Source organism: Pectinophora gossypiella, chromosome 18 (assembly GCF_024362695.1).
Source record: "Pectinophora gossypiella chromosome 18, ilPecGoss1.1, whole genome shotgun sequence".
Lineage (NCBI taxonomy): Eukaryota > Metazoa > Arthropoda > Insecta > Lepidoptera > Gelechiidae > Pectinophora > Pectinophora gossypiella.
In genome coordinates, this window is record NC_065421.1 from 2,505,838 (window position 1) to 2,531,083 (window position 25,246).

Consider the following 25,246-nt stretch of genomic DNA (forward strand, 5'->3'; position numbering starts at 1 on the left):
AAGCACGGATCTTTTTACTTTTTAGACAATCAGGTGATCAGCCTGTAATGTCTTAACCAAACTAGGGATCACTTTGTGATTTTTGTGCCCCCACCGGGATTCGAGCCCGGGACCTTCGGATCGTGAGCCGATTGCTCAACCACTGGACCACAGAGGCATTCATAATATTATCAAAGTATCAATGGCCTAACCCTACCTGAACCAAGGGCCCGGCTCGTCATCATCGTCGTCCTCCTCGCTATCAGAAGACATGTTCACCTGGACAGGTCCCTCCGACATGGACCACTCTACCTTGATCTCTTGCCCCAACTTGGCTACTATGTCTTCCAAGCTCTTGCCAGGTTTCTTCTGTACTGGTGTTTTGACTGAAATAAAAATATAGGTCTTTACTTATCTACTGGAGTGGGATTCAGAAGAAAAATGGTATAAAACCAGCTGTTCAACCCCGTAGATACTATATTCATCATTAACATAGGCTTCATACGTTTGTTTCAGACGATTTAGTCATAGTCATAATAATTACAAGTCACAGACAAAATTCAATTAAATTCAATTTATATTAAATATTATTACGGAATTCAATTACATTAAAGTATATTATCAATTACAGGTCGTCAAAACCATAGAGTACCTGCTCGATAGTCCATTAATTATTTAGACCATTAACTTCGTATTAATTATTTAGATTATTCAATGAAGAACGCAACCGTCCCGTTTCCGTTCCCGCCAAAAAGTCCCCCACCATAGACAGTCTTCTATCGTGTGGGTTGTCAGGCGGAATACCAACCTCATCAACCCTAGTGTCAGGGTTACTATTGAGCCGCCAAAGGCCCCTGACATGGCTCATGTATCGACTACTTACTACCATGTCATATCTTACCATACCATATCTTAACATACCAAATCTTATTTACCATATCTTACCATACCAAATCTTATTTACCATATCTTACCATACCATATCAATCAAGACAGTGCAATCAAGACTTACCGAGCATGTGTACGCTTCCGCTATTGGAATCGTCGCGGTCGCTGCACTCCGTAGTGGATTCAATCCAGGCGTTGTAATACCGGACCACGTTCTCATGGTTCAGTCTGGACAGCAGCTTCACTTCACGAGTAATCTTCTTGTTCAACATCACGTTTTCAGGGTTGAGCTGGACGCGTTTTATCGCGTAGAAACCGCCGTCGAGTTTGTTTTTCACCTGACAAATGCATTCAATGAGTTCCCAAAAAATATATACAGGTGGCGCTTTTTTTTTTTGATGGGTGGGTTTGCCCGCAGTTATATAGCTGCCCGCGGCTTCGGTGATTCGGGCCGGCCTCATGTAGCTTATTTTTATGTTGTCATGTTTCGAATCTGTTACTAATACTAGGTTAAGCTTCTTGTTACTAACAAAATATAGACTAGTTTCCGAAATAAATATTTTGAATTTTAGAGATTTTCCTGCATTTAACATTCTAATTTCATGGATTGCTTTTGATGGGTTTGCTCTGGGCTCCAGACTTGCCCGAAAGCATTGACGAGGCCTAAGATGGAGCTCGCTCGCCCAGAAGGTGCTTGTTCACTCTGCCTTGAAAGCACCCGGGTTATATGCATTCGGAAATACAGATGACGGCAGAGAATTCCACTCCTAACAACAGTTACACATAAGCAACATTCTCTCTAGACAACAGACATAAGCAACTTTTATCTTTGTTTTTGAGTATAAATTATGACCCTTGTTATTGGAGCAGCGTGGTGGAATATGCTCCATACCCCCTCCGGTTGATTGAGGGGAGGCCTGTGCCCAGCAGTGGGACGTATATAGGCTGTTTATGTTATGTTATGTTATTACACCCAGGCACAACACATCTTCCACCCATTATTATTCTGGTCAAAATTAAGTGAAGATCCAAATATCAAGCAAATTTTTTTTTACATTGTTTCTGCCATTACATTATATTTTTGAGTAATTATGTACCTTTATTTATCTACATTTATTTATGTGAACGTAGTCTGGAAAGAACACCATTTCAAATGTAAAAAGTTAAGTAAATAGTGTGACAATCTAAGTTGGGATTAGGGTTACCATCTCAATTACAATATTCTGTCAAAAAATGCTATAATTACAGATAAGCAAAAATTGTTAGGCTGCGTTTCCATTGACGCGGAACTGTGCGGAGATGATGTGCGGAGTTTTTCGCTCTCTCGAACGCTGTGATTGGTCAAGTCCGCACATCTCCGCGTCAGTGGAAACCCGGCCTTACAGTTGAGTTTTTTTTTTTTAAAAAGGTGCAGTTCTAAAGCAGTTCTGATGTATTCATTACAAGATATTCTATCGTGTGGGTTGTGGTATCAATGGCTCATGAATCATGGTAACCATGTTACCATTAAGCCGCCAAAGGCCCCTGACACGGCTTACCTTCAGTACACTACCAAAAGCACCTTCACCGAGAAACTTGAGAACTTCAAACTCAGCATTTAATCTCGAATGGCCGTGAGTGCCTGGCACGGGGATTTGCATTTTCTTAACTGCATCCTCATCCTGTAACAATAAGCCATTATTTCGTTATGCAATATTGTTTTAATTGTATCCCTACTTTAAACGCGGTAAGAACCCGTTATTATGTGTTTTAATTATGATAATGACCGCTTAAACTTAAAACAATGTTTTAATGTAGCTTTAATAACTTAGCAATAGCAAAAAAACACTCATGCAAATCAACTGAACTGAAACAGGTAACATATACCACGTTGGTATAACAGAAAACTCGGTAAAGTGTGGGTAATAAGCTCATCATGGGATTAATGCATAATACGTACACTTGCATGCACGTTATTACGTACACTTGCACGCACGTTGTACGTTCGCACGTACACACATTGAACATGATTGCGTCATCAGCGCGAGGCGTCTAGTTAATTCGCTCTTTTTAACTATTTTAACTCTTTTGCTCTTCGCATGAGGCAAAGCCTATATAAGTTTATAATTTAACTCATGTTTATAATTATTTATTTTTAGTTTATTTAATGTAGTGACGTAAATTGAGTAAGGGGTGCTCTTTAAAGAAATGCCAGAGTACTCTAAATCAGTAAGCATGCATGAAGACTGATGAGAGTCGAAGAAGCGTTAGAGGTGTGTCAGGATCCTAGCAAGTAGAATTCTGTGGTCTCTGCCTACCCCGACGGGAAATAGGCGTGATCTAACGTATGTATGTATATTTACCTCAGAACCGCTTAAATCGTCGGTTCTCTCTTTGCCATTAGGCTGTTTGACGGGAGCGTCTACCAGGAAGCCATGGTTGACCAACTGTTCTGCTGACCACTGCGTGTGTTCATTCTCTGTCAGACACCTGGAAATTGTAAAACACTCGTTGTTTATCAAGAGGTTACTTATACAACTGATGCCAGGGTTGATGAGGTTGGTAGTCCACCTCACAACCCACACGACAGAAGTCAAATGAGACATTTTTTACCTAGAATGAGTATTAAGGACAGTTTGCAACAACTATCTAGCCAAACCATTCCTTATTTAAAAAAGAAAAATTATATATGTATATGGTAACATTCGTTCCAATCATTCACTCTCTCTTCCATTTTCAACACGTTCTTTGTAATAGTTGTGCCTAAAAAGTAATACACCTCAAAACTGCCGTCATAAAGTCTTTTATTTATGTCTTTCCTAGACAAGGACAATAACGATTATGAATAAAGATTTTTAGTAGAAACGACGTTAGTATTAATCACTTTGTAATTTACGAATAGTAATTATTATCAAGCTTTCTAACAAAATAAATTCTAATTTCTAAAAGCTTGTTTATTTTTTTAACAAAATTTACCTGGTAAAGAAATCCTTGGCAGACCCCGGCAAGTCAGGCGGAACTTCATGTATGGACTCCTCTTGAGCGACGATCGATAGCAACAACTGTGCAGCGGCGTAGATATCTGACGCTTTCGTCTGCCTAGAAATACAAGTTTAGCTAGGAGTAACGGTCTTTATTTATTTACATGTCTTTCATAACTTGTCAACCCAAGAATAGGCTAGAAGACTGGATAAATTATACAATGCTAATCTAGAAATACGCGAGTCTTAAGTGAAAATGGGTCGGAAGCTCGACTTCTACGTCCTTATACGGCCTTGCGTCTATGCAAGGATGGTCGATGGACAAAGGCTGTCACAGAAGGGTGGTCATGAGAAGGGTGGTCGTGAGAAGGGTGGTCGTGAGAAGGGTGGTCATGAGAGGGGTGGTCATGAGAAGGGTGGTCATGAGAAGGGTGGTCATGAGAAGGGTGGTCGTGAGAAGGTTGGTCATGAGAAGGTTGGTAATGAGAAGGGTGGTCATGAGAAGGGTGGTCATGAGAAGGGTGGTCATGAGAAGGGTGGTCATGAGAAGGGTGGTCATGAGAAGGGTGGTCATGAGAAGGGTGGTCATGAGAAGGGTGGTCATGAGAAGGGTGGTCATGAGAAGGGTGGTCATGAGAAGGGTGGTCAAGCAAGATGATTTATAAGTTTAAAATATAGTTCGCACACGTAAGAAGTCCGCGGGTTTTAATAGAACTAATAGACAAGTCATAATAATTCTTGAAAATCATAATAAAAGCCTTCTTTCATGACGCGTATATTTGTAAAACTGGTATTATCTCTAGTTTTCGTTTTGTGACGAGTTATCCTCTCATGACTTGTATATTTGGTCTAATAAAACAAACGGATTCGATTGACTTATGTACGAGAATATGATCAATTTGTGGTAACGAACCTGTCACAGTAGTTTTCTCCTTCAAACATCTCCGTCAACATAAGATCAAGTCCAGCTCCCACCAACTTAACACCACCTTCAGCATCCAAAAATACATTTTCACTCCTAATATCCCTATGCAAGACACTCACTTCATGTAACTCCTTCAATGCACTGAACACTCCCAAACTGATATGCCTTAAAAACTTCAATAGTTCGTATCTGTCACTGGTTTTTAACATCTTATGTTTAATGAACTTTAAAGAACATCCGAGTACGAAATCTCTGAACACATAAATGCACTGTTTCACTGTTCGTTTTGTTGGTTCTTTGGTCATTTCTAGCGATGTGTATGGTACAAGAGATGGGTGTTTTAGTCTGCACATGGCTTTGAAGTCTTGGTGTAGATTGTTTATTTGGCGATTTCTGGTTTGGAAGTCGGACGCGGCGGATAGCGACCATTTCTTGGCGATAAGTCTCTCGCCTGACTCGTCGTCTATCGCTAGGTATGTCGTCGCGCCATTCGATGAATGCCCTGAAAAATAACATTACATTCATATTTTAGAAGACTACGTGTTTCTGTGGGTTTTAAGATCGATGACCGCCATTACTAACTCTGGTGTCAAGGTTATTCGGGCCGCCAGTCCCCTGCCATGGCTCATGTAACGACTACATACCTACTTACTACAGTAAGTATAGTAGCTGGGACCAAAGGCTTAACGTGCCATCTGAAGCACGGAATCAACAGGTCTTTCGGCGATTTCACCCTGCAATATACTAACCAAAATGGGAACAGTCCCACAAATATATTTTTGTTGATCGTGTCCCTCACCGGGAATCGAACCCGGGACCTCCAGATCATGAGCCCGACGCTCAACCTCGAAATCACGGAAGTCGTTATCTATATTGAATCAGAATTCAGATTTGCACGATGTTATGGTTGTAACATTCTCTGTTAACTTGTTATACCATACAAAGTAGTATGGCCTTACAAAATAAATTACAAAATACAAGTCACCTTAAAAAAAAATAAACAAATGGTGATTATCAAATAATTCAGTTGAACTTTTGCTGACAAATACTTATATACTTTCACCGTTTGCTTATTTTTTCCGGGAAAGGTGGAAGATCTATTAAGTATGAGTGTTACCCAAACAATTTCCAATGTAGACTTTCTTGTTGTTCTTCTGTGTTACCCTGAGGATCTGAGCCCCTTTAGAGTTACATGTGCAAGTCACCTCACATTGTATTCGTACCACCTTCTTTGCAGGCGATAACCTTTCATCCGCGTAACTGGAATAAAAAATCAGTGTAAAGTTTTCTTATAAATAAAGAGGAAACAAGCTTTCAAATTCAAATTCAAAAATATCTTTATTCAGTAGGTAACAATACTATTCGAATCGTCAATTTTTACACAAGGAACGTCTCATCCACCTAAAACTACTGCAGCTTCTCATAACCTGTATAGCCGGGGAAAAGAAGCTGCAAGAAAAACCTCGACACAGGGCCCTAGACGTTCTTTAAAAAAAATAACAAAATATTATTATACAATTAAGTAATTTAGCTGCCTAATATCAGTATGTATATATGTTTGATTATTTTATAATAAGTTGTAGATATAAGTAAGTCTATTATATTAATTGTTGCGATTAGTGTATTATTATGTTTGTATTATTGTGTATGCTTGTACACGCTGTCTGCCCTCTCCTCGTTAATCTTTCACTCTCACAGGCCTACTGGAAGAAATTTCTGTTAATAATAAGTTGTGCCTTTTGTCTCTCCTTATGTTGTCATTATGTAGAAATAGATATACAAATGTGATGTGTTCGTACAAATTGTGGTGTTATAAAAATACAGAAGTAAAAATCCTGTGTACAATAAATTATTCTCTCTCTTTATTTAAGAGCTGCGCTCTTGTCGGTGGAGTAATCGCCTCCATTTTCATTACTCCATAGATAGGGCGTGTAGAACGGTGGTTGCCCCAATCGCCTTCCGTTCTGCAGTACACAATCCATTTCCTCGGCCTCCAACCAGTACTGATACCGCTGCTACAATGATGATAAAAAAAAGTAACAATAAAGGAGTCTGCCCACTACACCGTATCATACCATGACCGTAATAGGAATGTGTCAGGCAAAAAAATATTCTTTGTATAGAAAAGCATGATACTATGTCTACTAGACCGTTCCGTCACCGACTCGTGCCGTCGCGTGCCATGCACGGAGCGTTGATTATTGTCGGCGAGAATATTTTGCCGGTGCCGATACGCTCCGCGCATGGCACGTGACGTTGCCAGTTAATCTTTTAATAGACATACCTATTTTATTATTTTAAAACTTGAAACCACTTCCCAGACGTCCAGGCATTACCGATACACATGCGATAATGAAACGGCTATGAATAGTCATACAAATTACGGGTGGGCAACATACGGGTTGCATACGGACACCATACCGGCATCATACGGGCATTAAACGCCGTCGACTCGTTTCAGTGGGCAAAGCAAGCCGTATCGTATTACCTTCCGTGCTTGATACGTTCATAGCACAGTCATGGTATGATACGGTGTAGTGGGCAGACTCCTTAACTCACAAAACAAGTTCCGGTGCGTCTCCTTGTCCATCGTTACTGTTCTCCTGGCTCATACTTGATCTATGCACCCTTTGCCGTCCAGCACATCGTAGAATCTCTTGTCTCTTTTGCACCTCATCTTTTATTTTTTGACGCTGGAAAGAGGAAAAATTAGAAATGATTACTATGCAACTGGATTTCATCTTGTCTTCCCGGGCATGTCGTAAAAGCCGACAGAGGGATTGTGTCCTCTAACATGATGGACTAATGTTATGGGCGATAGGCTGATCTCTTATCACCATAAGGTTCATCATTTCCAGCTTACGACATCGTATCAACAGTGGCTGCAAGTTGTCTTTGATTACTTGTGGCTCTGCTCACCCCATTAGGGATTACGGGCGTGAGTTTATGTATGTATGTATGGATTTCATCTTTATTATAACCTCGTAAGGCTTGCTTAGATTTCAGCCATGCGTCTAAAGCTGAACTTGTGAACGCAGTTGTCTATGGAATCAATAAAATAGAAAACCCTGAGCTTCAATAGTAGTAGACATTTTTTTTCTTTTTATGAATCAACTCTACTCATGTACACTAGGAAGACTTATCACTAAGAGAGATCTCTTACTTATATCTTTAATTTTAGGTTTAAATTAAATTTAAAAGTTTGAATCCACAAATACAAATGTACTTTATCTATTTATAGTGCTTACCTCTTCATTTTCTTTAACCTGCATGTCATGAAGTTTAAGTTTTTCCATTTCATTCTTTTGCTTCAACATTTCATCGTAGAACGAAAGCGTCGGCTTGTTGTGGTCGTGCAGAAATTGCTGAAAAAAAAATGTTTCAGTCAGTTGTTTTAAAAAAATATTTTTATTTTCACTTGGCACTGACAACCTAAACACAAATAACACTCACATTCGCTAAGGAGATTTTCTTTAAAAGCGTTTGAACCTTGTTGTAAATTATTATAATTATGTATACACAAATTAAGATGTTATACTCCTATAAAGTACAATATCGGCTGTACAGTCCCGTTACACGCCGTCGCTTGTGACAAGATGCGCCGTAGACAATTTTTTACTGAGATTCATTGTCTATTTGTTATTCGAGGTCTATGGTTCTTGGCCATAGACGCACACACCGGACACTTCATACAAAAAAAAAACTTTATACAAACAACCTCGCTTTACACACACATTATCGTACACGCGCATCTGTGTGTGACGACATCATAGGATTCAAGTCTAAAATATGTTCGACGGGGGGTGAAGTAAACCTAGCTCAGACGCTGGTGGGGAGCGGAGAGTTGCCGTTCTATCATCATCATCATCAGCCCATTAACGTCCCCACTGCTGGGGCACGGGCCTTCTCTATGGATGGATAGGGAGATCGGGCCTTAAACCATCACGCGGGCCCAGTGCGGATTGATGGTTATTAACGACTGCTAATGCAGCCGGGACCAACGGCTTAACGTGCCTTCCGAAGCACGGAGGAGCTCGAGATGAAAACTTTTTTTTTGGGGTCACCCATCCTATGACCGGCCTTTGCGAAAGTTGCTTAACTTCAACAATCGCAGACCGAGCGCGTTTACCGCTGCGCCGCCGAGCTGCCATTCTATACGTAGTATTATGCTTTATTCTATGATACAGGTCAGAATAAGAATGATATTGAGGTATATTACCTGTGCATGTGATGCCAGTTGAAAGATCATGACTTCACCACATAGCTCCGAAGCCAAATTCTCCAGTTCACTGATTAACTTCCTACCATTCTCGATTGATAGGCCGTGCATCTTATGGATCGATATCGAAGGTGGCCTGCAATATAATTTATTATTTATTTAAATATTCATTGTACACAGGACAAAGCAACCATGTTTAATATAACATAACAAATACTTTATTACACAAACAGGAAAATACAAATTACAAAACAAAAGAGAAATAGAAAGAGCAAGCGGCATTATTCAAATTCAAAATTCAAAAATATCTTTATTCAATAGGTAACATAGTTACACTTTGAATCGTCAATTTTACATAACGAACGTCTCATCCGCCTAAAACTACTGCAGCTTCTCACAACCTGTATAGCCGGGGAAAAGAAGCTGCAAGAAAAACCTCGGCACAGGGCCCTAGACGTTCTTTAAAAATAAAAAAAATAAACATAAAATATTGGTATACAATCGAGTAATTTAGCTGCCTAATGGTGCTAATTCCTGTAAATACCATCTAATTTTATTTTAAGTTATATCTGTCCTTTTCTTATCCGCCGAAAAGGAAAGGGACGGGTAATCGACAAGCATTAAATTTATGGAACACACGTCAATTTTAAGCACAAATCTAAACCAACCGTCTAAAAATTTTACGCCAGTCAATAACCCGACACATTAATTTACTCATTCTTCCTAAAATTAAGAGCTGTGAATCATCCGTCCCTTTCCTTTTCGACGGATACGAAAATGACGGATATAACCTAAAATAAAATTAGGCGGTGTCTGCAGGAATCGGGGCCAATATCACTTCTCAGACAGTTAATCCCATGCATTCATATCTTCTAAATAATCACTAACTTTATAATAACCTTTTTTGTAAAGTTTTTGTTTAACTACTGTCTTAAAACAGTTAAAGTTGCTAAGTAGCAATCTCTTCCAGGCGGTTGCCTGTTATTAAGTATAGGACATATTCAATTCTAAAATTATGTAACAACTCACTTACATTACACGAGACATGACACATGGCATAATCAACTTGTTGTTCTTTTTTGATATAAAATAAATCTTTATATTTTTGTTTCGATGTAAAATAAACTATTAAAATAAAATCTCACTTATCAGGATAATTCGGAGGGCATTTAAACTGGAGAGTCACTGAACAATGAACACCCTGTACGTCAGAGTTGTGAAGCGGATGCAACGTCAACTGAAGGTCTAATGGCCTCCAAACCTTCCATGCCATCGCTTCTCTTGTGTCCACAACTGCATCACCGTATATAGCCTGAAAATGTTCTTCAATTATATCAAATAGGTATACACTTACTTTATTGAACAAAAACTTACAAGAATATAACGTCGTTTTTATTTTTATTAAATATTGGTCTTCTACTTTGTTAGTATGTAGTGTTCATCACATAGAATTATAATGGCAAAAAATCAAAAGAAACGTAAATGATCAACGTAATCCAATACAATACAAATACACTTTATTGCACCAAAATAAAAAGAAATAATTACAAAAAGACTCTTAACTAAGTAAATGGCAAATGGTGGCCTTATCGCTTAAAGCGATTTCTTTCAGACAACCATAAGGTGAGGAAAAATGTAAAAAATTGAAAGATTGCAGGTACAAACTATAAGTACAACTTACCAATAAATACATGCAAATAAATATAGTATAACATACTTACAAATATATATATCTAACCTATATACATAACTTAACTACTAATATATACCTACTTATATAAATAGCAAATAGTACACACAAAATATCTAATACCCAATCAGCAACTCAAGAGCTTCAGAACATGAATAGCACTACAACACACTTCATTATAAAAACAGAAACAATAACATTTTTTTTTTAAAAAGGAAAAAAGTACCTTGGAGTACATACAAGACACAAAAAAAAGAAAATAAAAAATCTATAAATATATATATACATAATAAAAACAGTAAATAATAATTAATAAGTAACCACACTGACTTTCATAATAATAACGCAGAAGATTGTGTGTTACGCCTCAATCAAATAAGATTTTCTTTTTGTATTTTCAACCTGAGAACACCAAACCTAACCACCACTTCAGAATTATGTCATGTATGGCCTAGGTAAGGCGGTGCAGGAATCTCAAAAGCAAAACAGACAACCACAATTTATAATTATATTGAGCTGAAACTTCATCACACCATCCAAAAGCTATTTTTTAAATATAGAAATTTATTCCATCAATGGATCGCTTTAATAAGTAGTTAAAATAGGTTAACGGTACCAATAAGATTATAACATGAATTTGTTATATTAATATGCTTATTAGTTGCCATTCATTCTTATTATGAAAATTTTATGTTAATTCTCCATCAGCTTATACCATTCCAATACAGGGCAAAGATTATCATTGATAATTTTAAACAGTTATGATTTATAGAAAAATATGATTACACCCACGTTTTTGCCACAAAAAATACTTTAGAATTTGCGTATATAAACTTGTTCTGTAAAAAGTAACTAACCTCTAGAGCGGCTAATTCATTATTCTGGCGTTCTTCTGGAGTCTCGTCGCCCATTTTGACGTCACAAATCTCCTCGCTTCGTTGGAATTACATCGAAATATTATTAGAAATACCTAAAAATTGCTTTTATGGCAAATATTCATTTAGAAAATACGATACGTACGACCCACCGCAATTCAAAACATTTGTTTTTTTAATGTAGTGATGTTCATGCTGTGCTTATCTGATTCCTACGTTTTTTCTATGAGTCGATCTGTGACTTGACTCGTTTTAATGGTGTATTTAAGGTAATTTTCTTAAATATTTTTAAATTAAATGATATGCAAATATAAAAAAAAACTAATTTGAATATTTTTGCTTTTCATTCAGTCGTTATTTCTGTATTTTTTTTAAATATCTCCTAAAGAAAGCTGAATGCCGTTTATTATACTTTTGCTTTTGCTTAGATTAACATTTTATTAGGGTAATGTGCCCAAATAGTAAGCGGTTCCTAAGAGCACTCACCCGCAATAAGATAGATAAAAATAACAATTTATTAATTTTTAATTTCTTTAATTATGTTTGTATAGTTTATGATTCTAATAAACATAATGGGGGTTAGTGATCCTAATTTATTATTATTGAAGTTATTTCCTTAAGCTTGTTAACTTGGACATTCGTAGGACACCTTACCGTAGTGATGACCATGACCAGAGATTATATATTATTATTAATTTTATTATTATAAACGACTTTTGGCAACAATAATTTGGGTACCTAAACAGACTACCTTTAGAGGTCACATGAAGGTCAAATAAATACCCAATTATTGCTAAAATAAACGCTGATTTAAGCCCTAAAAATAGAGAAATAAAGCTAATTAAAACAAAATCTCGAAATGGTTTTAGAATTAGCGTAACTTTTTTCCCTTACGTACCGAATTACTTATTAAAATATACATCGTATTGTTTTTAGATATAATTGATGACCCTTTTTATTACACCCAGGCACAATTACATCTTCCACCCATTATTATTCTTTTCAAAATAAAGAGAATCAATATAGGTAGCAATAGAATTCTACATCAAATCTGATCTAAATATCATCATCATCATCAGCCCATTAACGTCCCCACTGCTGGGGCACGGGCCTTCCCTGTGGATGGATAGGGAGATCGGGCCTTAAACCATCACGCGGGCCCAGTGCAGATTGATGGTTATTAACGACTGCTAATGCAGCCGGGACCAACGTCTTAACGTGCCTTCCGAAGCACGGAGGAGCTCGAGTTGAAAACTTCTTTTTTTTGTGGTCACCCATCCTATGACCGGCCTTTGCGAAAGTTGCTTTACTTCAACAATCGCAGACCGAGCGCGTTAACCGCTGCGCCACCGAGCTCCTCCAAATATCAAGCAACATTTATTTTTATAAATATTCTTATTCTTTGTATTTTTGAATAATTACGAACCCAAGTAATGAGAAATAAGGTAATTACCACGATAAAGCTCGATAGCGCCATCAATATTATATTTGACGGACGTCACCTGGAAAGTCCCTCATTATCTAAATAAAACAACTTTAGAACCTTCATATTTCATTTACTTTTTATTTGCATAATCGCTTAAAAAATATCTAATATAATATTTTTCATAAAAATATGAGTCGACTGAGTGAACAGAAATAATTGGTTACATCACTACAAACGTCAGTGCCAAGTGACATTTCGTATTCTTTTAGTCCTTGGCCTGGAGAAGATGCATTTGATTTGCAGTGTATGTATGATTGGTATTATGAAAATAAAATTTAACATTTTTTCAACAATTGAAACAGACGTTGGGAAAACCTAATTTCGGAATGAGTTCTTCTATAATAGGCCGAATGATTGTCGTACCCCACCTAGTAACGCTGGTGTCCACACTCCACATTGTATACTGAAAATAATAATAAAAATACTGTTATATTTTTAATAATACAAAAATAGCTATCGTATATTATAACGCATGCATGGGGAAATAATTATATCCCTTGTTTGATATCTAACTCAGGCGAAAATCACTTTGGAAGACTGTCCTTTGTTTGGCTAAGACATTGCAGGCTGAATCACCTGATTGTTCGAAAAAGTAAGATGATTCCTTGCTTCGGATGGCACGTGAAGCCGTTGGTCCCGGGCTACTGCAACGTGTGCATGTTCTGATCAAAATAAAGAGAAGCAATATAAAGTAGCAACATAATTCTATACATCATCATCATCAGCCGTACGACGCCCACTGCTGGGCATAGGCCTCCCCCAAGGATCTCCACGACGATCGGTTCTGCGCTGCCCGCATCCAGCGGCTTCCCGCGACCTTCACCATATCGTCGGTCCACCTTGTAGCGGGCCTACCCACTGCGACCTCAGCTTTGTCCGACACGTGGTCGCCATTCGAGAACCTTTCCGCCCCAGCGGCCATCGGTTCTCCTCGCTATGTGTCCTGCCCACTGCGACTTCAGCTTTGCAATTCTCCTGCGGATCTCCTCATTTCTGACTCGATCGAGCGGGGAAATACCGAGCATAGCTCTCTCCATTGCCCGCTGAGCGATACCGAGTCTCCTCACGAGACCCATAGTAAGCAGCCACGTGTCACTGCCGTAGGTCATCACTGGCAACACGCAATTCAAAGACTTTCGTCTTGAGACACTGAGGTATTTTGGACGAGAAGATATTCCGCAGCTTCCCGAACGCTGCCCATCCGAGTTGGATCCGACGAGAGATCTCTTTCTCAATGTTGGACTTACCTCTGGATTATTACATAATTTGATCCAAATATCAAGCAGGAATTATTTTTATACATACACACATAAACTCACGCCCGTAATCCCTAATGGGGTGGGCAGAGCCACAAGTAATCAAAGACAACTTGCAGCCACTGTTGATACGAAGTCCAAAGATGGATATGATGAACCTTATGGTGATAAGGGATCAGCCTATCGCCCATAACATTAGTCCATCATGTTAGAGGACACAATCCCTCTGTCGGTTTTTACGACATGCCCGGGAAGAGAAGCAGCTGAACGTGTTCTATGTTTTTTATATGCTCCCAGAACAGCATAGAAGCATTAGATTATTAAAAAAAATCATTAGATTAGATTGAAGCATTAGAGCATTTAGATTATTTTTATAATATAAATATTTCTGCCATTACATTGTATTTTCGAATAATTATGTATCCGGGTAATAAGAAAATAGGTAATTGTCACGTTTAAACTGAACCTAGCCTGGAAAGTCCGTCATTAAATGATTTCTATATTTCTATAAAATAATTATGAAATAGGTACTCACGTATCTAGTTAGTACATCCGCAATATCATTATCAGGCATAAATATAAGAAAATTGCCTGTTCCTGAAAGGTTATTTTGATCTATGGTCACAGTTATTTCATCCGTATGCAAGTTTTTTGCAACCTGAAAAATATAGAGTAATGGTAAACAAATTAATAAGTAATTAAAAGCACATAATAACGGGTTCTTACCGCGTTTAAACCCGAACCCGTAGAACCCGTTATTATGTGCTTTAATTATGATAATAACCACGTAAACTTAAAACAATGTATAAATTAATAAGTATACATAGTATACATAGATCCTCGCCCATATTCTTTGTTGGGGTGAACAGATACAAGTAATCTGAGCGTCTTGCAGCCGGTTTCCATACGGAATTTTATGGCAGTGTACTGAACGTCATAGGGAGGTGCCGGCGGCGGTTTCATTTTCATACAAAACATTTACGTTATCGTACACGCGCATCTGTGTGCACGTCTGACATACATAAGATTGAAGAGTAGGTAAAGTAAGACCGAGGGGGTGAGGTAAACCTAGCTCAGCCGCTGGTGGGGAGCGGAGTATAATAATTGGGTACTGGGTCAAAGATAAATTATAAAATGCTAATCTAAATGTATAAAAGGAGAAACTGACTGACTGACATATCAACGCACAGCCTAAACGGCTAAACGTAGGCACTTGAAATTTGGAAGGGACGTAGCTTAGGTACCGTAGGTGCACTAAGAAAGGAATTCCCGAAATTCTCACGGGAACGGGAATTACCGGGAAAATCCGTCCACGCGGACGAAGTCGCGGGCAAAAGCTAGTTTAGAAATATAAGCCAATCTAAGATAATCAAAAATCAATCTCATTTTACTTTTCAATTTATTTTATTTATGAATTAAGTAACAATGAGTACGAAGTTTGACCGCTTTTATTGATGACGTCACAGGACAGTATTTCCATACAAACTTCAAAGAGAACTGTCGTTTTGACGTTTCGTAAAAAGTATCTCATTTGACTAGGTTATCAAGCAAACTATACTACGTATAGAAAATTTGTCTCAATCAAAGGAATACCTTATTCTATGCTTTAAAAATGCTCGTGCCGATTTGTATGAAATCGCCCGCTGGCGTCCAGGACACAGCGTGAGATGTATTTATAATGATGCCTCGCATAGCGACAGGTGAACGGTCACAAACATTAATATGTATACACTTTGGTACCATGTCACATTAACTTTTTTGACAAATTGAAGTGTAAGTCTCACCAAATGTCAAATATGTTAGTGCGACAGAGTCCTAAAGTGGGTACATTATATTGCTCATGACTGAACATAGTTCATCGCTTGGTCCATCAGGTTCCATCAAGGACTCAATCGCTCTGATGGTTTACGACATAGGGTCCTAACTGGGAAGATAAGCAGCTGAACGGGACCAGCACAGCATGAACACTCCATACGAAAATCTCCGCCCCCTTACCCCATGGGTGCGAGCGAGTCAGCGCGTTCTCTCTGACTCATTTTACGTGAGCTAAATCAAGCTCTCTCCCAACTCACAGGGTGTTAGTGACATTGAGGGACTTTGAGGGATGATTCAGATCATGAAACTGAATTTGTATCAAGTGTAATTTTCCGTCGCAAAAGTACCTATGGAACTGTAAATAATTTAAAAAGAAATGATATCATCGAATCATTCCCCTCATTCGCTACAACGTCACCAAAACCCTGTATCGGTGTGTGACGAAAAGTGGACCTTAGGTCATCATCTCTTTAGCATTATCCCATTTTTCACAGGGTCCGCTTACATAATCTGTCCCCACCGGGATTTGAACCCGGGATCTCCGGATCGATAGTCCAACGCTCAACCACTGGACCACTGAGGCCGTTGCTTATATCTGTATGCAGGGTGTTAGTGACATCGTAACGAAAACTTTGAGGGATGATTCAGACCATGATTTTGAGTTGATATCAAGTGGAATTTTCCGTCGCAAAAGTATGGGACGGAAATAAATTTAAAAAAAACACTCAATTTTTTATGAATTTTCCGACAGGAAATTCCACTTGATATGTACTCAGAATCATTATCTGAATCATCCCCCTCAGTATTAGTTACGTTGTCACTAACACCCATACCTACTTGTGTGGCTACATGTATGTACTTTTATGAGGTGTAAGTGACATCGTAACGAATACTGAGAGGGATGATTCAGCTGATTATTCTGAGTTAATAACAAGTGGAGTTTTCCACCGCAAAAGTATAAAATCGAAAGTAATTTAAAAGAACTAAAAAATAATAATGAATTTTGCGACGGAAAATTCCACTTGATATTATGTCAGAGTTATGGTCTGACTGGTCCCCCTTATTCGTTACGATGTCACTAACACCCTGTATTATACTTACCCTGATATTGTAGTTTATTGTATGATACAAGAAAGTGGCTGTGAATCGTTGCGTTCCCTGATCCTCAAGGTGTGCTATCACATCGAAGCCCACGACGACATCACTAAATCGGAGGTTTCCCGTCATACTCCCAGTAGTGATCCTACTTGTGGACGCAGTAAAGAAGGTTTGAGTTGCATCAATCAAATCTATGTTTTGAATTGAAACCAGGAAGCCGTTGTTGAAGTTAACAGTGCCCTCGAAGTTTTGATCGTAAATCCTTTCTCTGTAAGTTTTAAGTACGTTATCGACTAATTATAGTGATCATTTAGAAGATATGAACGGATATTAAGGATAAAATCAGTCTATTCATCCCATCAAGTGTCGCTGAGTGTTGAGCTGAGCGTTGAGTGTTTTTAAATTTAGACAGTTAAGTACCTATTTTCGATTCATTTATAACAAACATTACAGAAGGAAAAATTGTAGGGAAGAGAGGAAGGGGTAGACCTGGGATAACATTTATGAAACAAATAAAAGAGAAGGTGCAGGTCGTGTCGTATCGGGAGGTGAAGGTTTTGGTGGGAAGAAGACTAGAGAGGAATGGCGATTACTCCACCGACAAGAGCGCAGCTCTTAAATAGAGAGAGAGAGAGAGAGAGAGAGAGAGAGAAGTACCTTATTTAAGAACAATCAACAGTAAAACGTTTTAAAGCGTAAAAACGCTTAATATAAAAATATTTAGCTGCAAAATCATAGTGTTATGTTTATTCCATAAAGATAGGAAAGAAGAAAACTTAGAAAAATTATTTTAAATCAAAACAGCTTTTTTTCAACTGGCTGATTTTCTTTTTCGTAACTCATCCTTCAGACGGGATACACTCCACGTTGCTCCACATTTTATAGAAAATCAAGAATTTCAGCTGGACAGTATGGACAACTGTCAAAATTTAGGAATAGGTACTCAATAGTGCTGCCACCTATATTTGGGCTTATAGTTTTTATCATCATTGTATAACAAAAAACGCAAAAAAATATGAATTTTGCGACGGAAAATTCTAATTGATATTAACTCTGAATCATTCCCCTTAGTATTCGTTACGACGTGACTAATACCACAGGGTGTTAGTATGTGCTTATGTTTATATCTACAGAAGACTAAAGATCCTTACGAAATATTTACTGGTATATCATCAATCCTTAGGTTGCTCCATTCTCGCCTTTCTAATTCGTAAACTGTTTCCTGTATCAAGTTTGGAAAGTATTCTGTGAAGTTATCGTATCTCGCTCGATCTCCTGAAAACCAAAACATAACTACCATAAACAGGGGGGTTAAAGAGACCACATCGAAGCAATTTATCTAAAAAGCAATATTACAATTTAACATTTGCGCATATGAAAGTAAGTGCGCAATGCAAACAAGTGTCAAATACAAATATTGATTTTTTTAGATAAATTGCTTCGATGTGGCCTTTTTAATTCCCCAGAAGTGATCGAAGAGCAATAGCTCCTGTTCCTCCACATTCCATTAGCTGATCACCAACCTCCAGTAATTCAGAGGCACGACAAGTAGAAGTAAGTGCTTACCCCATGTTGCACACACTGAAGGGACTACCAAAACAACAGAGAGGAAGAAATATTTCATGTTATTCTCTAAATAAACAAATAAATAATAACACAATGGTTTTCTTCTGCCACAACTTTCGCGACATTCAAACGACAGTTTGATATACCAATATAAAGATTACATCAATAATTATTGTTAATAATTTGGTGATAAGATAATACTTAAATTACTTATTTAAAGAAATTAGCAACATGCAGACGGTAAATAATCATACCTAATCATTAGAGTCTACGTTGCGTGTACCTTGATAAAATGCAACATTGGTGCTAATTCCTGTAAATACCATCTAATTTTATTTTAAGTTATATCTGTCATTTTCTTATCCGCCGAAAAGTAAAGGGACGGGTAATCGACAAGCATAAAATTTATGGAACACACGTCAATTTTAAGCACAAATCTAAACCAACCGTCTAAAAATTTTACATCAGTCAATAACCCGACATATTCATTTACTCATTCTTCCTAAAATTAAGAGCTGTGAATCATCCGTCCCTTTCCTTTTCGACGGATATGAAAATGACGGATATAACTTAAAATAAAATTAGGCGGTGTCTCCAGGAATCGGGGCCATTGTGTATCTAATCATAGCAGTAGGTAAGTAACTACACAGACAGATCGACATGTTTTCTTAGATGTTATCTAATATCCTTTCTATTATGCATACCTAATTACGTACTTACATAATATAGAAATTCACCCCCTTGATCCCCAGAAATTATAATCAGAAAACCTTCAATTCCTTCAATTCAATTCAAAACACTTTATAGCACATAAACATAAAACAACGGATAACTACAAAAAGACAACAGAAGTACAATCGGCAGCCTTATTGCTAAGCAGTAATCTGCCTTCTTCCATCCTTAACTAAATACATTTAATGATGAACCGTGTCTGGGGGGTGAGCCAACAACGGTTCGATCACGAATCCATAACGATCAATACAACTTCATCATCTTGTCAGTGTAGCATTCTTCATTCATCCAAGCCCAATTCTTTACGAGAAACTCTTTATACGATAAGACGTTCGCCTTCTCTTTAATTTGATCCATGTAAGCTCTTCTTGGTCTTCCAATTCTTCCCTTTCCTTCTCTCTTCCCTTCCATAATGTTATTAATAAATCTAAATGTCTTATTAAGTGTCCAATCCTCTTGTGTCTTCTATCCTGGATAACTTTCAATGTGTCTCTTTTTCATTACTCTTTCTAGTACTTCGTTATTAATAATCCTTTATGTCCAACTTTTTCTTTCCGTCCTCCTCCAACACTTCATCCTTCATAAGCTTCGAGTCTCTCTCTGTCTCTCAGTGTCAGTATACCATTAATACAACTCTATTTTCTGTCCATCGCCCATAATAACGATACAGTATGTTTAATATTCCTCGGTCAGTTTTCACGACATGCTCTGCAACATTGATGTATTAAATGTTACTATGGTAAGCAGCTGAACCATCGACGATAGAACTAAATGCCGGGGCATCTAATGTTTGATGTTTCGCAGAGAATTTTGCATAAAATTCCGTTTAGAATACATTTTTAGGATATATTTTTTGGTAATCTATCTATCTACTCAGCCTGTGGCCACCCACTGCTGGGTATAGGACTCCTTAATTTTACGCAATTTTGGTGAAGTAAACTTTAATTCTGTAAACTATCTGACATGAAATGGTGCCAAGGAAACGAGACGCTGCATTCTGATTGTCTCACTCAAGATCCTAAACGTGTCAGAAGGTCACGGAAGCAGCTGCAATCGATCAATTGTTGTCTTAAGTATATTATATTTGAGTTATTAGTCACATATTTGGCAAAACCCTTTCCCCTGCTATTGGCTTTAGAGGTTGTATAGAACGAAATAGATTGGTGGTTATTTGATGTAAAACATAACAATAAAACAAGAATTTGTATGATTGATTACATTTTAATAGTATTACGCTGTCACTGGACAATTGTAACAAAACCCTGGGAATGGTACTCGGTGTGTGATGACGTCCAGAGCGATTGGTTGTATGATGTCTGCCCACGCCACCACGCCTTCTTTGCTCATACCGACATTGAACTGAAATAACGAATATAAATTAAGAATTCATCATAGGTGTGCAAGATAGCACATATTTTTATAGAGTTTTACCTCTTTTATATAGTTTTTGATAATGACTTTTGTTCTTTTGTTCTTCTTGTAAAAATATGATTGTGTTTTTGTTTGCACGAGAACCGTTTTTATTATTGGTAGTTCGCCAATAATAGGTATTACTTCTCTGCTGGATTTGGGGGTTCTTCTCTCGTGTGGGTTGAGGGTGAAGAAGCAGGTACTTTTATGCTGCCGCGGACGAGTGCAAGACCGTACCCGTGTCTCTGGCACCACGACGGTGATACGGGCACCAAGGGGTTTTAGTCGGTGCGAACCCGACATGACCTTATTGCTGCCTCTGCGACATTACTAATAATATACTTTTATGCTGATCTGGGAGTAAAACGATTCACGTTTGACCTGTGAGAAATGCGGAAAAAGATGCCTTGCTGGCTGTTGCTATTGGCTTGATAATTACAGAAAACTACAGCATAACGTGACAGCCACACAGCCACTGTTACCATAGACGTTGTGGCCAATGATGGGAATAAAACATAGAACTTAGCGCTAACCAACGACCTCCGACTTTCTGGGTTCGATTCCCGGTGGGGACATATCACAAATATTACTTTGTGGCCCCTAGTGTGGTTAGGACATTACAGGCTGATCACCTGATTTTGCGAAAGGAAGATTGTCCGTGCTTCGGAAGGGTCGTTAAGCCGTTAATCCTGGTTACTACTTACTGATGTAAGAAAGTAATCGTTACAATAGCCATGTCTGGGGCCTTTGGTGGCTCAGTAATAAACCTGACACCAGGGTTGATGAGGTTGGTATTCCACCTCAAAACCCATACGATAAGAAGAATTAAGAATTCTAATGTGTTTATCGAAAAATAACATTGCACGTGAGGGGTTGATATCTAATTTTCAGATACACAGTGAACGTGTTAAATTCGATGGCTCAGAAGAGCCAGTCAGACACCTTCATCATGAAAAGGAATGGAATCCAGGCCCTACGATTGTCGACGCTCTCACCACGGAGGCTGATAGGAATGCTGAAGGAAGATACATTGATACACACCAAAGAAGTCAGCGCATCAGAGATGTTGTCTCGAGGCAGCATACGGACAATATTCCTCGAATCCGGCTGGTCACCAACCACTGTGACTCCCATCTCCTGGGTCGTCGCGTTTCTGATCACCTGCACATATAAATTATACACAGATGATCTAAAAGCCAATAATGTTGATTAAACTGGCGAACATGCAAGAAGACTTTGATGAGAGTGGAAGAAGCGAAAGTGGTGTGAAAACGGCATTAACTACTTGGTCGGACAAGCGTTCAAGGCTCTCACCCGGTACAACGTTTAAGACAACAGGCCTGGGGGTGGCCAGTTGGTCGCGAACCTCGGCTCAGGGCGTCGTCTGAGAGGAAAAATATTTGAAAGAATTAATCAACCCTAGTGGGTCGATAGCGATAAGGGCTGATTGAGGGAAATCGTCGACCACGCCGGCGGGGTCGGTATCGGGGTAGAGAGATGTCGTGGTCTCTGCCTCAATGGGAAATTGGCGTGATCTTATGTACGTATGTACGATAAGTGTCAAGTTAGTTAAAAAATATATACTTAATAAAATAATATACAAATGGCCAATGATAGAGGGTCATTGGATAGCAGACATCCTTAAGTGTGTGTTCAACTTAATATGAAGCAAGAGATAGCGAAACAATATTGATTTCTGAAAGAAGGTAATCAGGAAATCTAGGAACCAGTACAAAATGGGCCATGCGTCTTTATCCTATTGGATACTTATCCATTATTTTTCAGTTTGGACTCACGAATTGTGCCATCCAGTAGACTAAGGACGTTTTCGCACTACTCCGATTCTTAACATCGGATCCGAATCCGCTAAATCGGATCCGAAGAGGCCGCAGTCCAACGGCCACTTAGGGTAGCTTACTCACTGCATTCGTCATCCGATATCTCTAAGAAGTTTTCTACTGTCCGTCTTTTGTTTTTAATTAAGATGGGTTTGCTCTTGACCACATTCTTCTACGAGTTAAAGAAGGGGTCGACGGTGGAGCGAGCTTACCCAGAAGATGCCTAATTACCCGTGACTTAAAGAACCCTAGGTTACAAGGATACAAGATGGACTGGATACAAGATGACCAGGATACAAGATGGACAGGATACAAGATGGACAGGATACAAGATGGACAGGATACAAGATGGACAGGATACAAGATGGACAGGATACAAGATGAACAGGATAAACAGGCAGGCAGGATAAACAGACAAGAGAAACAGGATGCAAGATGATTATTCTCGAAATCGGATCGGATTGGGTGTAGTGCAAATACGCCTTAAGTTTTTCCACAACTTATCTGACAGAGGGACTGTCATTTAGTTTATCAGCAACAGTGAGAAATGAAATACTTACAGTAAACATGTATGTCAACAATGGATGCGTGTAGGCAGCTGTATAGTGGTGAGTATCAGTGCCAGCAAAGTCTGTGACGACATCATAGCCTATCGCTGCATCTATCAACCTTAGTTCACCAGTTACCGTCACCCTAACTGTACCATCTGCTGTTGCAACAAAATTTTGGTTGATGCTGGCATTTCTAATTGCTACATCTTGGATGGAAATGAGAAAACCATTCTTATATGTCGCGTTCCCGAGGTATTCTTTGCCGAAGATCGTTTCACTGTAAAAGACAATGGAGTCATTACTAATACATCTGTCTCGAAAAACTAAAGCAATTCACCTTAAAAAGCAATATTGCATTTTGACATTCGCGCATATAAAAGTAAGTGCGCCATGTCAACAAATGTCAAATAGCAATATTGCTTTTTAAGATTAATTGCTTCATTGTGGCGTTTTTAGGCCACCTGTCTTCTTGTTCTTTATCGTGTGGGTTTTGAGGTGGAATACCAGCCTCATCAACCCTAGTGTCAGGGTTATGATTGAGCCGTCAAAAGCCCCGGACATGGCTCATGTAACGATTATTCACTTACATCAGTAAGCAGTAACCGGGACTAACGGTTTAACGTGCCTTCCGAAGCACGGATCATCTTTTCGGACAATTAGGTGATCAGCCTGTAATGTCCTAACCAAACTAGGGATTAGAAAGTGATTTTTGTGTTACGTCCCCACTGGGATTCCACCACGACCACGCCACTGGGACTGGCCGATCCTTTCACCACGATGATCGACTCGCAAAGAAGAGACTGGGATTCGAAACCGGGGCCTCCGGATCGTGAGTCGCTCAACCACTGGACCACGGAGGCCCCCCTGTCTTTATAGACAGGGATACTACTTAGCTACCCAATTAGTGTCACAAGATTATAGCAGTGGTTTTTGGTAGTGTGGTCTACTTACTTGACACTTATCGTAACATCAGGGAGCCTCAAGTTGCACCACTGTCTCTCCTCGAGGGTGTAGATTGTCTCCTGTATAACGTTCGCGATATACGCCCTGTGGTTCTTGACTCTCACACGGTTCACTGGAAAATATGAACGAATTGAATAATAACTTTGAAAAACACAAAACAGGAAACCTATACACGGAAAAATTAAACCGCTGAACCGATTTAGATGAAATTTGATATGGAGATAGTTTGATACCTACAAGACAATACAGGATACTTTTTATTCCGGAAATCAACCCTTAAGGGGATGTAAACGGGATGGAAATCGTGCGAACACAAGTCCCGCGTGGACTTGGAAAGTCGCGGACGTAAAATTAGGGTTACAGTTGGAACCTACGCGAACCTAGTTTCGACTAAAATTATAAATGTTATTACTACTTAATTACAAATTCAAAAAATATCTTCATTCAGTAGCTAACATAGTTACACTTTGTATCGACATTCTTTACTAACGTCTCATCCGCCTAAATAGCAGCTTCTAACAACCTGTATAGCCGGGGAAAAGAAGCTGCAAGAGAAACTTCATCACGGGGCCATAGACGTTCTTAAAAAATATATATATATTTACCTACTTGGCAGCTTACGTCACAAACGTACACCACAAAAACCAACCATAATATATTTTTCATTCTGTACGCTATTTTGTCTTATACTCGTAAATAAGTAATGAATTAATTATTCTTTGTTACTTCGCAGCTACTTACAAAGCTAATAGGAAACAATAACCATTAATACGATAAGCATATCATGATAATGATACAATCATTCAATCCTGTCTTATCTATTATCTGAGCAGATTTTTTCCATTATCATTTTTATTGAAATTAAAGAAAGAGGAGCTCGGTGGCGCAGCGGTAAACGCGCTCGGTTGAAGTTAAGCAACTTTCGCAAAGGCCGGTCATAGGATGGGTGACCACAAAAAAAAACATCTCGAGCTCCTCCGTGCTTCGGAAGGCAC

At 38.6% G+C, this 25,246-nt stretch overlaps 3 protein-coding genes and 1 non-coding gene across 4 annotated transcripts in view; all 4 read right to left on the reverse strand.

Moving 5' to 3' along the window:
* The window catches only part of LOC126375231 (eIF-2-alpha kinase GCN2), a 27,136-nt gene extending 15,441 nt beyond the window's left edge, over nt 1–11,695 (reverse strand). Inside the window, exons 1-12 of the mRNA XM_050022132.1 lie at nt 11,519–11,695; nt 10,117–10,283; nt 8,972–9,107; nt 8,001–8,117; nt 7,312–7,445; nt 5,870–6,012; nt 4,741–5,254; nt 3,823–3,945; nt 3,210–3,336; nt 2,406–2,528; nt 992–1,205; nt 197–365 (exon numbers count right to left, since the gene is read on the reverse strand). Of these exons, the coding sequence (XP_049878089.1) occupies nt 197–365; nt 992–1,205; nt 2,406–2,528; nt 3,210–3,336; nt 3,823–3,945; nt 4,741–5,254; nt 5,870–6,012; nt 7,312–7,445; nt 8,001–8,117; nt 8,972–9,107; nt 10,117–10,283; nt 11,519–11,572 (2,021 nt within the window). The 5' untranslated portion in view covers nt 11,573–11,695. The remainder of the gene's footprint in view (nt 1–196; nt 366–991; nt 1,206–2,405; nt 2,529–3,209; nt 3,337–3,822; nt 3,946–4,740; nt 5,255–5,869; nt 6,013–7,311; nt 7,446–8,000; nt 8,118–8,971; nt 9,108–10,116; nt 10,284–11,518) is intronic.
* Nucleotides 11,696–13,071: 1,376 nt separating this feature from the next.
* On the reverse strand, nt 13,072–18,920 carry LOC126375323 (uncharacterized). The gene is made up of 5 exons (XM_050022265.1): nt 18,758–18,920; nt 18,343–18,466; nt 17,195–17,459; nt 14,814–14,936; nt 13,072–13,425 (listed from the first exon to the last, which is right to left on the reverse strand). Exons 1-5 carry the CDS (start codon nt 18,813–18,815, stop codon nt 13,309–13,311), a joined length of 687 nt encoding a protein of 228 aa, XP_049878222.1. The 5' UTR covers nt 18,816–18,920; the 3' UTR covers nt 13,072–13,308.
* Nucleotides 16,605–16,676, reverse strand: Trnad-auc (transfer RNA aspartic acid (anticodon AUC)). Its single transcript has one exon. It is a non-coding gene; the product is annotated as a tRNA-Asp (tRNA).
* A 1,770-nt stretch (nt 18,921–20,690) lies between the features above and the next one.
* Nucleotides 20,691–25,012, reverse strand: LOC126375317 (uncharacterized). The gene is made up of 5 exons (XM_050022260.1): nt 24,857–25,012; nt 24,240–24,363; nt 23,298–23,565; nt 21,941–22,060; nt 20,691–20,848 (listed from the first exon to the last, which is right to left on the reverse strand). The coding sequence occupies exons 1-5, from the start codon at nt 24,915–24,917 to the stop codon at nt 20,720–20,722; spliced, it is 702 nt and encodes a 233-aa protein (XP_049878217.1). The 5' UTR covers nt 24,918–25,012; the 3' UTR covers nt 20,691–20,719.
* Nucleotides 25,013–25,246: the final 234 nt, after the last annotated feature.